At 35.7% G+C, this 16,788-nt stretch overlaps 1 protein-coding gene across 2 annotated transcripts in view; it reads right to left on the bottom strand.

Annotated features, from left to right (window-relative positions):
- Positions 1-16,788, bottom strand: part of LOC100251535 (ABC transporter C family-like) — a 44,296-nt gene that overhangs the window by 3,535 nt on the left and 23,973 nt on the right. For both annotated transcript variants that reach the window (XM_002280783.4, XM_010657404.3), the window contains exons 16-24: positions 15,975-16,142; positions 15,060-15,200; positions 12,958-13,158; positions 12,552-12,650; positions 12,282-12,434; positions 9,237-9,622; positions 8,323-8,503; positions 7,648-7,971; positions 1,047-1,803 (exon numbers count right to left, since the gene is read on the bottom strand). In XM_002280783.4, coding sequence (XP_002280819.1) covers positions 1,047-1,803; positions 7,648-7,971; positions 8,323-8,503; positions 9,237-9,622; positions 12,282-12,434; positions 12,552-12,650; positions 12,958-13,158; positions 15,060-15,200; positions 15,975-16,142 — 2,410 coding nt within the window. The remainder of the gene's footprint in view (positions 1-1,046; positions 1,804-7,647; positions 7,972-8,322; positions 8,504-9,236; positions 9,623-12,281; positions 12,435-12,551; positions 12,651-12,957; positions 13,159-15,059; positions 15,201-15,974; positions 16,143-16,788) is intronic.

Below are 16,788 nucleotides of genomic sequence, written 5' to 3'. Positions count from 1 at the left end.
TAAAAGGCAGCACCCACAATCTTAATTCTTGAACCAAAAATTCAGGAGCCTTTTTTCATTTCTAGTTGGTAATTAATGCCTGCTTGTAAGGAAACCAAAAGGCCTAGGTATCTTAAGCACAATAACTTAATTGAGTATCAATACAAAATAAGATTTTACTTCATTTTTCTCGTAACATGAGTATATTTTGAGTTTCTTTGAACTTTATCATCAGGTTCATATCTATATATGAGATTTAAGATGAAGCACATAACACATCAAAAATACCATTTATGTATAAGTACTATAGCACTATAAACTTCATTTATTATTGTAATTATTAGAGGGTCTACTGTATATACACATATGATTTCACATAGCACTCTCAAAATACTATTAATGTATAACATTATTATTGAGAAAGTAATATTTTCCTATTCATAAGGAGGATTCTGGGGATTCTGTGGTGCTTGTTTAGAAAGTCAAAAAATATATTCTACTCTTATTATAGGCAGATTTTATGGATCTTGTCTATCTCGTAGCGTAGACTTTCTTTCTAGGTTTCAATTGTATATTATTGTAGTTTCTTGTTTTTGCAACAATTATTGTCTATATATGTTGTAAACCTTTCAATTTTTCTGAATGAATAAAGGAAAATCAATTCCAATTTTCTCAACTATAAACTTTACTTCATTTATTATTGTAATTATTAGAAGGCCTACTTTATATCATTAGATGATTTAGATAGGCCCTCGTATCTGGACACATATATTCTATGAACTGACACCCTTGTGCTCTCATCCCCGTTCTTGCAGCCATAATGGTTTAAATAAGTTCAGGATGGGTTATGACCAGAGAAGCCAAGTTTATTGATGAGAGCAGTTCACAGAATCTGCTTTCAATTTTCAAAGGTATGCAAAAACTGGATAAGGAAATTTATTAAGGTGTCACGTAAAAGAAGGAAAAAGGGAAAACCACATCAAGCAAATCAAGGAAAACAATGGAGAGTAGATCAAATATGCCTAGCTGTTAGCCTGATCACAACCAAGATTATAGATGTAGTATACCTGAGAAAAGAACTGGTGATTGTGGTATAATACCAAGAACTTTACGTAGATCCCTCAGTCCAAACTTTGAAATGTCACAATCATCAATCAAGATTCTTCCCCTTTCCAGTTCTACAATCCGAAATAAAGCATTAAGCATGCTAGATTTGCCTGCCCCAGTCCTTCCAACTATTCCTACCTTGTCACTTGGAGAAATTGTGAAGGACAATCCATGCAAGACTGGAGGAAGTTCAGGCCTGTAACGTAGAACAACATCCTCAAATTTGATGGATCCTGATGAAGGCCATGCAGGAGGGGGACGATTGCTCTCAATTACAAGTGGAGCTTCTGAAGGCAATTCTATATAAGAGCCAACTCGCTCAACAGAATTCAAACTATTTTCAGCTAGACTAGCAAGTCTCAGTACACCAGTCAATAGACTAGTAATATTTAAAGCATAACTGAGAAGCAGACCCATAGTAGATGCAAATGCCTGCTGGTTTTCTGCCCTCTCATTCTGCATGACAGCAAAGGTTGCAGTTAACCAAATCATGAGTCCCCCTAATGCTTCCAGACGGATTGCAAGCCAGCGGTTCGAACTCATGTTCACAAGGGTGTATCTTATATTGTTGTCCATGGATTGTCCATTAATATCAGCCATCCGATCATATGCTTTGTAAGCACGAATTGTTGAGAGTCCATTCAGCGCTTCTCCAAATTGTGCATAAACAGGTGATCTGGTTATGGAATCCAACCGCTTTACTTCACGGGCTGTGTTCTGTCAAAACAAAATTATGCTTCCATAAGCAAACAGTAAATCTATAGACAAGGGGCTCCATAATATACAGTCTAAACCCATTCTTCATGAAAAATTTATTGAAAGTCAATAATAAAATTTAATAAAAAAGGAGAATTCATGCATGCGTTCTCCAATTTAAAAGGTAACAAAATCAACAAAATGTACTAATTAAAACACCCAAAAGTGGGCATTTCCCATTTCCTAGAATAGCGTATTTTTTCATATTCATAACTGAAGGTAATATGCCTGTCAGATCATCAATATCAATGATATGGTTCAAATCCAGAAACCTTATAAAACCTTTTGCGCTGATAAATGTTCTATACGTGTTCAGCAGGGAAACAGTATTATATTTTCTTCATAGCTCCCTTGCTTCTATGTTTTAGTAGAGACCTTTTTCCTTTACCCGAATCCTTTACGTGGCCCCTATGGAAATTGCTGGTATATTAATAGCTTGTTTTAAGGACTTTGGTATGAGGGGAGCATAGATTTTTGGGGAAGTTTGCCATTTCTGTTTTTTATTTGGGCAATATAGTGGAAGAAACTCAAGATTTTTGAGAACAGGACTGGATCTGCAGAAATTTTGTAGGATAAAATATGTTCCCTCACATCCATTCTAGGGTCTGTCACCAAGGTTCCACGGGATTATCATTGGATAGAAAAATGATTGACTAACCAGAGGAAAAGGATACTGTGTCCTTAGTGTCATCCTTTGGAAGACTTACGCTCATTTTTGAAAGTTTGTGCTTTTATTCTTAGAGACTACAGTGAGGAAGTATTGCAGGCTTTCTCCAAATCCGCAAGCAATGGGATCTATATGATATTGAGTTTTTAATGCCATGGGAAGTGTAAATGGTGCTACTGGTTCTGCTGTACAAACTATACTATCTAATGGAAGGGATTCATCAGTTATTATCTCATGGATCTCCGCAGAAGGCACAGGTTCTTGGCAACTCATTCATTGGATAGAAGGATTCATGCTCTTTCTAAACTCTTCATCTGGGAATATATACTCCCTTAAGATCTGTATTTTGTACATTTATGGGCTGCAGTTGTGCAGTTAAGAGGTTTTAGCTCTGCATCTTTTTTTCCTTTTTATCATTTTTAATGTGGATTTAAGGCTCTGTTGCATGGATATGAATGTGGATGTCAGGTGTTGGCATTTATTTAGGTGTCCAATCCTTCACAGGTCCAAATTTAGGATATGAGGTCTTGGTTAAAAAGAATCTTAATAATAGATAGGGATATTTGGACCCCACATAATGAAAGAAAAAAAAATCAATTAGATAAAAAGTAAAGGCATTCGTTATAGAAATTCCCTCTCTTTTATCTCTCATCTTTTTTTCTTATCCCTGATATTCCTAAAAGGGTTTTTATTCCAGCAAACTCTGACTATCTTCAATGTAATCTATATGCCAAGGAAGATGAAAGTAAAAACAGAAATCGACTAAAATAAAAAAACTGTATCTAAAGCAAAATAGGATGTCCAACATGGATCTTATACCTACATCGATGTTGTATGGTGTAGACCTGAGAACATTTCATGAAGTTGGAGAGTCTGAGAATCAAAGCTTTAAGGATAGCTGATCCTTGTTATTCTTGGTTTTTGTTGTTTCCAGTTAGGAAAAAGACTTCTTCCCAAACCCTTTAGTTGACAGACCAGATGGCTGACAATTTCACTAAGAGGGGTGCTAGATCTTTGTAGTTGTTTATTTAGGACCCCTACCCACTTGATTTATCCAAGGCATAGAGCGGTCATTATGTATTTGGCTCTCTAATTTCTGTTTGCTTTATGCCTTTTGCTGTTGCAAAGGATATCTTACGAATCTTGTCTTTGGTTCAATGAATTCTCATTTTTTATCAAGGAACAAAAACCAAAGGCAACACAACTTTCATTTTTTAATTTTTTATTTTTTGATAAGGACATAGAGCAAATATATTAAAAGCGATTGGATCAGGCACACAAGGTACACATGGAGTATACAAGTAGCAGCCAAATATAAGCAGAGGGAAATAGAGACAACAAACCAACACAACTTATGCAATTTAAAGTAAAATGAATTTTTTTTTTTATTAGAAACAAAAGATGTTTAAAGTACTGACAAGAAAACATAAGAAGGATGAGAAATCCTCCCCATGAAATACAAACCAAATCAAAACACCCAAAAAACCTTCCGCTTTACAGGGAGATTTGTACAAAAGGAATAAAAAGACCATACACAACATACAACTTGAAAAGCTCAACTCAACTCCTCACCAAGTAAGCCCAACCCTAAGGTGTACAAACCAATAGCCAACTAAACTGAATAGCACTCAAGGGAAAAGGTTTGAAAACATCAGTATGGTAGGCCCAAAAAGAAACAAAGAAATGAATCAGGTCCCACATCATCTCATGCATCTTGCAAGTATCCTAAAAAATCCTAGCATTCCTCTCTCTCCACACAATCCACATCAAAGTGAGAGAAGCAATCTTCCAAAGAGTCTTACCTCTAATATAATTACCAAAGCACATAAAGGAAATAACCATCATATCACAAGTACTCCTTGGCTAAACACACACCATTCTAGCCTATGAGAATAGCTTGTGTCATAACCCCAACATAATCAGACAATGTAGGAAAAGAAGATCAAACATCTCTCCACTCCTACATAGGATGCACCAATCAGGACTAAGGGCTTTGAAAGGCCTTCTCAATCGTAGCATATCATTAATATTTACCTTCTTAAGTGTCACTAACAAAGCAAAGGTCATGACCTTAAAAGGGACTCTTGATTTCCACAAAAAAAATTAGTTGGATGGAAAGGAACTAAATTTGATAAATTGGTCAAGGCTAAGAAGAAAGCTTTAACTGAGACTAATCCTAAAGAAAAAGGTACCCAAACTTTCGCATTTGGAATAGATGGAGACAAATGTACATGGGAAAGAAAAGTCATTAGTCTTTTGAGATCCCCGATCTCCAAATCAATTAGATTACGATGAAACAAAAGATTCCAAGAAGGAGGGGTAAGTGCAATGGCTTTCTAGGGGCAATGATGCCAAAGGACGAAGCTTTCCTTAGGATACTTTCAAAGTCACTTCCCTAATAAAGCTTGATTCCTTAGAGTAATTTTCTCAAACCCTAAACAACCGAACTCCTTAAGCCTACACACTAGATCCAAACTAACCAAGTGATCCTTTTTACCCTCCCCAAAACTCGACCATAAAAAATCTCTTTGCATTTTTTCAATCCTGGATGCTTTTTTTTTTTTTTTGATAAGTTTCAATCCTTGATGCTATTGATACCGAAATCTTGAAAAGGAATGAGAAGTAGCTTTAGATGTGCGGTAAACAAAACTGAATTTGAGTGATTCTACATCCTAAAGACGAAAAAACATTTTTCCATCCATCCAACCTCCTAGAAACTCAGTCAATCACCAGATCACAAAATGAACTTGATTTTGGAACCCTAAAGGAAGACCCAAATACGTTAAAGGTCGATCTGAGATTGAACAATCAAGCATCAAAGTCATCCTGGAGATTTGATCTTGACTAATGGTGATCAGAAAACCTCCCAAAAACCAACAACATGAGCTTAAGGGTTTGCATTTATTCCAAGGAAGCTCTAGAAAAAAAGATAGTATCATCAACAAATTGTAAATAAGACACTAGTCCTATTTTTACCCATTAGAAACCCCTAAAAAAATCTCTTTCCTTTGCTCTCACCATCAACCTATTTAAAACATCAACCACAATGGTGAAAAGGAAATGGGAAAGAGGATCTAGAAGCCTTCAGCCTCTACAAGCCTTCACCCAACCCTTGGCATTTCAATTCATTAAGACTGCAAAAGTTGTCGAAGACAAACATCCCCTCATCCAAGACCTCCATTTTGAACTAAACCCTTTTCATTCAAGTACTTGGTCCAAAAAAATCTCAATCAACATGGTCATAGGCCCTTTCAAAATCAATTTTGAAAACTACCCCTTCCTTTCCTTATCTCATTTTCTCATCCACCAACTCATTAGCAATCAAGACAACATCCAAAATTTGTCTCCCCTCTACAAAGACTCCTTAGGACATGAAAATGGCATCCCAGATGACTTTACACAATCGCCTTGATAGTACCTTAGCTATGATTTTGTACAAGCAAGTAACCCAATAGATAGGTTGAAAATCAAAGATTCTGCTCATTTGACTCTTTTTTGGCACCAAAGGAATGAAAGTAGTGTTGGTACTTTGATTAATTATCCAATTATTGTTAAACTCTAAGAAAACTCTTAAAAGATCGTCCTTAATCATCTCCCAGCACTCCTAATATAAATCCATGGTGAAACCATCTGGCTCAAGGGCCTAATCCTTGTTTAATTGCAACACAACATTGTGAATCTCCTCTTTTGAAAATGGGCGATCTAGCCAATCGGCGCACTCTTTGCTGAAATGGGAGACCAATCTAGTCCTTCTATCCTCCATAAACCACCTAGAGATTTGGATAATAACTTCCCAAAATGGTGCTTAATCTCTTCCAAAATGTTTTCAATGTTATCTAAAACTTTCCCATCTTCTGACACTAAAGATTTTATGAACTTCCTATTCCGCCTACCATTGGCCACCCTATGAAAAAATTTAGTGTTGCAATCCCCTTCTCTTATCTATTTGACTTTTTTTTTTTTTTTGCCTTCAAAACACCTCCTCCTTTAACAACACCTCTTCTAATTCCCTTTCCTTAAGGTCCTCTTTGCTGCAAGTTTAGGAGTCAAATTCTCTTCTTGTTTCTTTGCATCCAAGTAAAATGCATTCTCCAATTGGATTAATTCATCTCCACTACTATCAACCAAAGGCTCCTTCTTAAGAAAGACTATTCTGATTATGGCCTCAAAGGGAGGAATCTAAAAACAAGCATGTGCCCCAAAAATGATTGGAGCTGAAATGAAAATTCTGAGCCAATGGTTGAAAAACAAAGAGAGATAAAGTAGGGATTCCTCCTAATCTATTATGTACCAGACATGATAATAAATGAGTATGGATGTAGGCATAGGTGTTTGACATGCCTTCTGTCAAATATGAAACCAGCAGGTGTGTCCAATGCATAAAAAGAGAAATGTTATGCTTGACAACAATAAGTTCCCTCAAATAATTTTTTAACCTATTCATTTGTTGCATTCGTATGTCAAATTTGAGTGAAGTATCCTCCTTCTTACCATAATACATATATTTTTCATTTTGTCCCTAGGTATAAAGAAAAAAAAAATAGTCATAAACTTCCATAATTGAACCAGCCCCTATTTCCTTGGATTCGAGGATTAAATGAATCAAACACCTAAATGCACACTAGCTCCTAAAACTGGTAACAAAGATCATGTACCAAAGTAATGGATAGAATAAAAACCAAATGCATTTATGAGAATTTGGATTTAGCTTCAATTGAAAACCTAATGAGAGAAAATCCCATGCTATGTGTCAATCATGTGCAATGAAGATCAATGGCCAAATAGTAATAAGTACTGATTTACTTTAATTTGCCTTTGATTGAAAGTTTTCCCCTTAGCTCTGGAAATTGAGGAGACGTGAACACCTATGACTTAACTTGACCCAAGATAGAGTATAATGTCGAAAAAAGATCTATATAGCCTTCCTGAAATTCAAATTTTCTGGTCAAATTTGAGAAACTTTTGGGACTGCCAATAATTTCCATTACTTGTCAATCAGGGTTTCCCCATAAACTTGGCAACATTTTGGCAACATAATACACCTAAAAATGTATCATTTCTGTCTATATGTGGTGAGAATGATTAATGGCTCTAAAATGGTTGAGACGTGTATGAAAGTAAGAGAAAATTCCACATACCTGGTAATATAGATAGGCCGAATAGAACAATACCAGAAGTGGCATTATGGCCCACAAGGACATGGTGCTCACAATCCCTATCAACACAAAAGTTGAAAGGAGTTGGGAAATTTGGCCCAGAAACATATTTACGAATACGGCAACATTGCGATCTATGTCACCTAGATCCTTTGCAAATCTATTGATTATCCGTCCAATTGGATTGGTATGGAAGAAAAGCATTGGAGCTCTTAAAATAGAGCCAAGCATAGCATCATGCAACCTTTTGGCTGCATAAAGACTTGACATGATCAACCAATATGAATTTGCCAATGTCACCAGTACCTGAATCCATAAAATGAGAAAATAAGCTATAAAATTTGGAAATTTAAACTCAAAAAACTGTTTCCAAAAATGAGTCTTCAGAAAATGGCTAGAACTCCATAGAATGGAAAATAGAGAAGAAGATATCTTTATAATGTTCTAGGAAAGCAGGTTTTTTTTTAACACAATCCAAATGATCTTTCAACATTTTTTTCACTGTGATTTCAAAAACAAAAAGATTTTTTCCAATAGTGGAACCAAACAGGCCCTTACATTTTCTTTCTTTCTTTTTTTTTTTTTTTATGTTAAAATCAGCAACAATTTAAGTATAGTGATAAACTTAAATTTCAAATCATCCAACTGAAAACACACCTGACCAAATGACAACATTGCATATATCAGATTGTAGTAACCAGGTCCATGAGTCCTTGAACCACCTTGATCTGTCCATTGACTTAACCATGTGCTGCTTGAAACCCGTAGAGTTTCAGTCAGGATATAGCACATAAAGAGTATCATAACTACCCATAGGCCTCCTAAAGCATTCTTATACCTGTGAAAAGGCAGTAGAAACAAAATTAGTTGATTCCATCATAAGTCAGATAGGATTTGGTAAATAATTAACTCTAAGTGACCAAAGTAGTAGAAACAGAATCAATTGATCCCATGTCTATGATACAATCTACAGATTCCCTACCAATAAGTTGGCACATTCCATAAATGCTATATCTATGTAATTAAAGCACCTAAAATCTTTTGCATAATATGGGAAGGAGGAATCCACAAACCGAACGGTTATATTCCTCTGATTGTAATATTTGAAAATGGACATTTAATAAAAGAGCCAACAGATGGCATGCCCTAACCCCTACGTTCAATAGGTTCACCACTGCACTACTGGGAAATAGCATTATGTTAAAACTGGTTCATACTAAACCAGAGGCTATTGTGTCACCAAAACTGAAACAGAACTTACTAACTGTTAATTATAATGAAGTTCCACAAATTTCGTAACAGTTATTCAGCCACTTTAGCTTATTCTTGTCATTCTGGGCATTGTATGTGTGGCCCTAGCATTGTAAAACATATTGGAGTTTTCAAATATGTGATGCCCAAAATCATAGTTTGACAGCATCATATATTCAGTTACAATAGCATTGCAATGGAGTAGTAAGGAATAAAAAACCAAGCCTCAAAAGTAGGTCAAGAGTGATTATTGTAAAACAGATGATTAGCATCCCTGTTTGCCATAGATGTCAGTCTGAATCAAGATGAAAACTTCTTACCTCACCAAAACTTTCCAACTGACAACACCTGTTTCCCGTTCTTCCTGCTTGATAAGAACAGATTTTCCCTCTTTTGGTTTACTTGTGTTGCTTGAATTATTTGGAAGTTTGTCCACCACCCCATTAGCAACAGGCTTTGAGGTTTTATCATCAATATTTTCCTCAGCACCATTTTCTTCCACATACTCTTCCATTTTTCCCGCATTTTCCATCAGTTTTTGGAACATCATCCCATTATTAGATAGTTCCTCAAAGGTCCCCTCCTCCTTCACCATACCTTCATGTACTAGGATAATTCTATCAACCTGTGAAAGAAAATGTAGCTGGTTTGTGACGAGAACTCTGGTTTTCCCTCTTAATTCTCCCTTGATGCATCTATCAAAAACCTGGAAATGATTGGCAGTGAAAATTAGACCATTATAAAATAAAATTCAAGAACAGTTCTATGATTAAATTCCAAGAGCCAAAGATGGTGATAATCAAGAACAAAGAAGAGTTAGAACAGATACAAAAAAAAGAGCAAAAGAATAGAAGAAACAAATAATATATCGTGCAATTATGCCTCTTTTAACAAAAGAAAAGTTTCATAATTCCATATTTGTGTACATGTGTAATTAGAGTCAGAATAAGAGTCAAAACATATTCAATTCAAAATACTTGTTTAGATAATTGAACAAAATTGAAGAATAAAAATATCTATTCTTCAAGCAATTTACAGTGTTGGAAGAATTTAAGAATTAATTTGATAATATGGTTTTCAAATCAAGATTATGGAATATGATTAATTGAATCAGATTTCAATCAAAAGGAGAGGATAATTTTGCAAGAAACCTAGTCAATTAATCGGGACTCTTGCTTAGTCAGTTTAAGTAACATTTCTCATCTTGATCAATGACCATTCTGCTTTAGTGATTGAGCAGAAACTTAGTACAATTGATCAAACGTATTTGTACATAGATCAAGCCACATCAGTAGCAAAAATATTATTTGTTTAAATCCTTAGAAATCTTATTGATGGAACATGATATACATTGTGGGCCCAAATTATAACAATTAAAACTTTTAGGAAAGTTGGTAACCCAACATGGTAGCAAAGCCCTTATTAAGTGAAAATTTGTCTCCCTATCTATTTGCCTCTCCAAGTGCAGAGATGGAACTGTACATGAGGGGGCTATTAGAGCATGATATACAATGTGGGCCAAAATCCCAACAGCTTAAGCTTATGGGAAAGATAGTTGATAACTTAACACTGATTATCTTAGAAGTCTGTATTGTATTCTCCACTACAAATACAGAATTTGAGTGTCCTTGGCATGTGCCTGTTTGTCTCTCCATGTACAAGGACACGGTCATGCATGAGGAGGGTTGTTAGAATGTGATATACAATATGGGGTCAAAATATTAACAGCTTAAGCTTTCAGGAAAGTTGGCAACTCAACACAAATTATCTTAGCACTCTATATAGTATCAAATTCCCCTCTACAAATACAGAATTAGAGTGTCTATGACGTTCTCCAAAAATAGAAAAGATAAGTTGATCACTGTAGCTCAATTTATTTATGACTCCAACTTAATTAGAATAAATTGAATAAATCAATAACTTTTAAGGTATATCTCTTCAAATCACCTAGTTTAAGGATCCTTGGAAGGCTATTGCTCAAGTTTTCCAAGATTTTTCCCTTTTTATTCACCTAGTGGTGGGGAATGGGGAGAGAATCCGTTTTGGGGAAGATATATAGTGGGGTAACCAAACTTTGTGCTCTCAATTCTCTGGTCTTTATAGAGTTATTTTTGTGAAAAACCTCACTGTCTCAATTGTCCTTGGCAATTCCTTTTCACTCTACTGAAATTTTAATTTTTGTCGTAATCTTACTGATATAGAAATTTAACTCCTTCAGAGAATCATGTCCTCCCTTAGTTCAATGCATTTTTCTCCTTCTATGGCAGATTCAATAGCTTGGTCTTTGTCCTCATCAAGCTTGTTTTCCGTTAAATCTTTTTTCTTAGCCTTGTCAAATTTCTCAAATCCTATTTTGTTCCTTCTGGCCAAGTTTTTGTGGAGTTCGAAAGCCCCTTCAAAGGTTAAGGCCCTTGCTTGGTTAGTGGTACATGGGAAGGTAAACACCAATGACAAGTTGCAATTGAGAAGACCCTACAAATCCCTTTGTCCTTAGTGGTGCATTCTATGCAAAGGAAATGGAGAATCGATCGACCACCTTTTTCTCCATTGTCCTTTACCTATAGGGCTTTGGCATTAGCTCTTCAATCTAGCAGGGTTGGCTTAGGTTCCACCAAGGAGTATTGTGGACATGATGTATTGCATTTAAAGGTTTGGGGAACTCAATTAGAGGCAAGACACTCTGGCAGATCGCTTGCCTCACTTTGTTATGGATGGTGTGGCAAGAGAGAAACGCTAGGATTTTTGAGGATAAGGGGAGAATGGAAGAGATGTTACAGGATTTACTTCATTTCTATTCCTCTCTTTGGGCCTCTTGTACTGCAGCTTTTGGAGGAGTTCCTGTTAGTGTTCTACAGCTCAACTGGACTACGGTTTGTGATTCAGTGGTTTGAGATAGTTAGGGTTTATTCTTTGTATTTAGTTTTCTAAAGTTGGGTGTTTTCTCTTTTGATCAGTTTTTGTTTTGGAGGGAAGGACCTCTCATCCTTCTCTTGTATCTCATCTTTCTCTTGTATCTTTTCTTCTATTAATACATTTCCCTTCGTTTTTTATCAAAAGAAAAAAAAAAAAGGATCCAATCTACAAACAGTCTTTTCAATACACATACACATATCTAAAAGGTTTCCATTTCATAAGATCATGATATGCTCAAGTTAATTCTATGGTTCAAGATAATCTTCAGGATTCAATATAAAGAATGTTGTTTCTAACAAACTCGACCAATAATTTTAAGCACAACTGAGATGGGCATGTTTGGGGCTATAACATGATCTACAAATCATATCGAGTATAAAGCAGAATGTAGAAACAATAATGATAACAGCGATCCTCAAGTAATTTAACATTATTTAACATGAAATAATTACCTGTCGACCCACATGAGCATCTAGAGCACTTAAAGGGTCATCAAATATGTACACATCTGAATTGGAATATACTGCCCTAGCCATGGAAACTCGTTGCTTTTGACCACCACTAATATTCACCCCCCTTTCACCAATCTCAGTAAGATCACCACCCTAACAAATAAGAATGTAAGATGACCAAAAAATATACGGCCACAAACTATGAGTAATACAGGAATTTGCAAATTCAAGAGAACTGCAACATGATACAACTCTTGAGAACAAACTTACAGGCAGTAAGTCAAGGTCATGCTGCAATGCAGTCACATCTATTGCTTTCTCATATCTCGCTGCTTCAAAGGGAGATCCAAATAATATGTTACCCCGCACCTGCAAAGATAGAAATAGAAAGGTAACCAATTCACTTAACAGCAATTTAATAACAAAGGGATAGTGTGTGACTTCATATCTATTATGATCTACCTGGATCCAAGAGCTAGATTAACCGCCCACATAAACCATGTTGAGCTAGGTAATTTCATTTTTTTTCCTTCCTTTTTTTTGGTTAAGCAGTTATTTCATATTTATCACAAGTATCAGCATGCTTCCATCACCAAGGATGGGAAGATTGGTTGTAAGCCCCTGATCATTAGACAAGAAATAGATAGTAATGCAGAACAAATATGCTGAAACTCACAGTGGCATTGAAAATCCATGAAACTTGTGGAACATAAGCAACTGTTCCTCTTATAACAGCACTTGCATCTGACATTGGAGGCAGCTCCCCCAGCATTGCCGATACAAGTGATGTTTTTCCTTCTCCAGTACCGCCGACAATTGCAACCAAACCACCAACTGGTATATCCAAATTGACATTCGACAATGTAGGCCTGTCAGCCTGGAACAAAAGATTCAGATTTTGGATCTGCATGATTGCTAGAAATTATGGAGCAAACTTTCAAATGCCATTGAACGCATTGAGAACAGAAAGAACAACGTATAAGTGAATATTGTCTTTGGAGAAGTACAAAACCTGCTTTTAAGACATGTCTAGAAGCATGTCTCAAGATAATAATTTGTGGCAATACACAAGAAAAGGTCCTCAAAATGTGACTCAAATCTTCTCATCCACGAATCTTATAACACAAGGCATAATTCACAAATAAGCTGTTGGGTTGCTTGTATCAGATATGTGCTATTCGCTAAACAGGAATTTCTAAGACTTATTTTGCAAATGCCTAAGCTAGTTCATTAGTAAGGGTGTGTGTTCATCCCTAGCATCATGTGGATTATTATCCAAAATGTTATAAATCTTTACTTTTTTTTGGATGCACAATAGAATCAAGCACAATACCATTAAATTTTTTTATTCAAACTCTTCTTTGAAAGCACACATGAACACCCAAGTCAATACGGTTTAGGTCCTTAGATGAGCCAATCTTTTTGCATAAAAGGATGAAGCCCCACAAAATATCATTATGCACAACCCAGCAATAAATTTCTCCTTATATGCTTCCAAATGTCTCTGTGTGGATGCGGTGTGCTCATGCATGCTTGTGTAAACACTAGAGTTAGCAGAGCTGTAGCAAACGTCAAGGCAAGAGATTGCAACACCAATCTAACATCTGGGTCAATTGTATTGATGGATTCAATCATGACTTAAACTGTTTTGGATATCCTATAAGTGCACACATGCTAAAAGGAGGCATAAGGTAACAATGGTAGGAATGAGCTCAATATGGGTCAGTGGATGGAAGCTCTAGTGCAGGTCCCACATTCAAGTCTTTCCACTTTCTAAGTTATCCTAATCTTTACCAATAAAAGCAACAGCCCAATAACCCAGTTTACAATGGGCTGCAAACATTCAACTGGTTCAGAAAGGTTATGCCAGTATAATCCAGTTCCATTCCTAAAGTAATCAAATTGACCAAACAGGCCACGAGATTGTGAGACCAACTCAGTGGCCTGGGTCCAGTTCGGATAACAGAGCTCCTATCTTTTGTTCTCTTGCTGTTGCTTCTTATTTTTTCATTTCTATGTCTCAGTTTTGGTTTTGTTCTTCAACAGGACTTATTCATGGTATTAGATTATAAGATGTAAGTAGTACATATTTTTCTTATAACAGACTTGATTACAAATCCTATGGATGGTGGCAAGAGGTAGTTCATATATTAATCAATGGTGTGAATAGCTTTTGCCATATAATGCAAATATCATGAACAAGAGGGAAACTTTATGGCTTCCCCACTCATCTTCCTCCCTTCTATTCTTCAGTTCTTCTTTTTGCCATCTTGGACAACAAAATCATAACAAAAGGTTCTTATATTTATAAACTTTTCATTTAAACTAGTGATGATGAGCATTTGGATCTCTTCAAAGTTGCAATACTATAATTGACCAGACCCACCTGTGCTTGGGGAGCCAGGATTGTGGGGTGGGTGGAAGGAAAGAGGTTGCACCATTAAAAAACTGTAGAGTCTTCAATTGCAAAAAGGCTTTTGAATTATTCATCAATATCTTTACTCATATGAAATTCTTTTTTGCTGGGTTAAGGCTTTGTTAAAAGCCAAGAATACTTCCATACTCTTCATAAAATTTTATAAAATGGCTGAAAAGCCTGAAAAATATTTAAGACGAGCTCTTTAAGTGCAAAAGAGTTGAACCATCTTCACTTCTTGATGACCCTAGTATGAATTACTACCCATGTCTCTGTGTGTGTGTGTGGGGCTGGGGCCCGGGGGCAGGGGGGTGTGTGGGGGGGAGTATGGGGGGCCGCACACAAAAAGTTAAGATATAGACCTTTGAATCCCAAGAAAAGTATCCATTCTTGATTGAGATGGCTGGAAGTCCAGGTTCAAGAGGTGGATTTGGTAGAAGAATTCTCTCTTCAGCTAAGAATAGTTCCTCCAGTCGCTTCAAGGATACATTTGCATTTACAGCCTGTCAAACTAAAGAAACATTAGAAGCTTCAAATGCAAAACCAGTTTACATTTCATATTTAAGTAAATTCTATTTCACCTAATTAATAAGGCAAAGGATGTGAATGAAACAAAGTAATCAACATAAGAAGAAAAAAGAAAAATAGAATAGGAAAAACCAAATGTCAAACTAATCTCCAAAATAATTGCACTAAACCTTTGCAGTGATAAAAGGAAAGTATTTCATTGATTATTCCAGCAATTCAAGACTCAACAGTAGAATATAACCAGTAACTTCTCAAATGTATAAATAAATAAACTGGAGAAAGAATAAGTGAAATGAACAAAATTGATGGTGGAGAAATGATCATATCAGCAGACCACAAGTTCACAACCATCACAATATATGCAAGCAAGTTAAGAATTAAGACAATATGGAACAACTCTCTTATAACTTGTATTTTTTATGGCTATCTGGTCTCTACCAATCCATTAGTATTAACTAATCAAACCCAAACAACCTCCACTCCACCCTGATATACACCTAAAAAAAAACAAAAAACAAAGAAATTCCCAGTATCTCCCTTAGTTTACTAGAGCAATATATAATATCACTATTCATGTCAAATGATACTGCAAAGGGCAGAGAGCAGAAACTAACATGAGCAGGTTCAACAACAAAATTTATCAATATTCTTTGATAAACATAATTGACATAATATATATATCTACAGACACACACACATATATAGATGGGAAAAAACATGAATGCAACAAAGGTGGAAAAAGACAGAACCTGGGTTATTATATTAGGAAGCATAAACAGGGGAAACCGTAGGACTGCAAACAGAGAAAGTGATGTAAATGCCCTTGCAGGTGTGAGATCCCCTCCAAGCAGAGTGAACATCCCAAATGAAATCACAATCACTACAACTGGAATGCTGTTTAGCATAAAAACATTAAACTGCAAAACAACAGGGAAAAAAATAAAGGAAATAAGAAGGTAAACAATGTTATGGTTCCTTAATATATACGTGCACATGGATGGAGGGCTACATGTGGAATACAAGAACAGTAACCTATAGAGCATGAACAATGTATATCAGATAAAAACACACATGCTCACCAGTCTGCAGTATAAAAAGGATAGTTATGTTTTGTGTGGAACATAGCTCTTAAGTCACTAGTTGTCTTACCAATTTAATGAATCAATAAAAAGGTACAATCCAAGACAAAAGTTAAATATTTTATCGATAGTGATGCTATCAATTGTAGGCTATGTAACAAGGGAAGCCCAATCTTTGCATTTTAGCATTATTGTAAGAATAGTCACAAATGTTTGATAAGAGATCATCTAAGGCACCAACAAGCATAAATTGATTTGCTTCCAGGAATCCTTTTCAGACACATCATCAGTGTCTGACAGTGACAAGTTAATGTCCTTGACTCCTTGTCCTTGTTAAAAGGATTGTAAGGATGCCTATACATAAGCATGTTCATTATGCATATAATGCAGAAACCAGATTGTAATAACATAGTTATCCATGCAATAGCAACTATTCACCATAACAAATCAATTATTTAAATAGATGGTATCACAAAAATTATAT

The sequence above is a fragment of the Vitis vinifera genome, chromosome 10 (assembly GCF_030704535.1).
Source record: "Vitis vinifera cultivar Pinot Noir 40024 chromosome 10, ASM3070453v1".
NCBI classification, from domain to species: Eukaryota; Viridiplantae; Streptophyta; class Magnoliopsida; order Vitales; family Vitaceae; genus Vitis; species Vitis vinifera.
The sequence above is the reverse complement of the archived record's forward strand: the minus strand, read 5'-3'. Positions and strand labels throughout refer to the sequence as shown.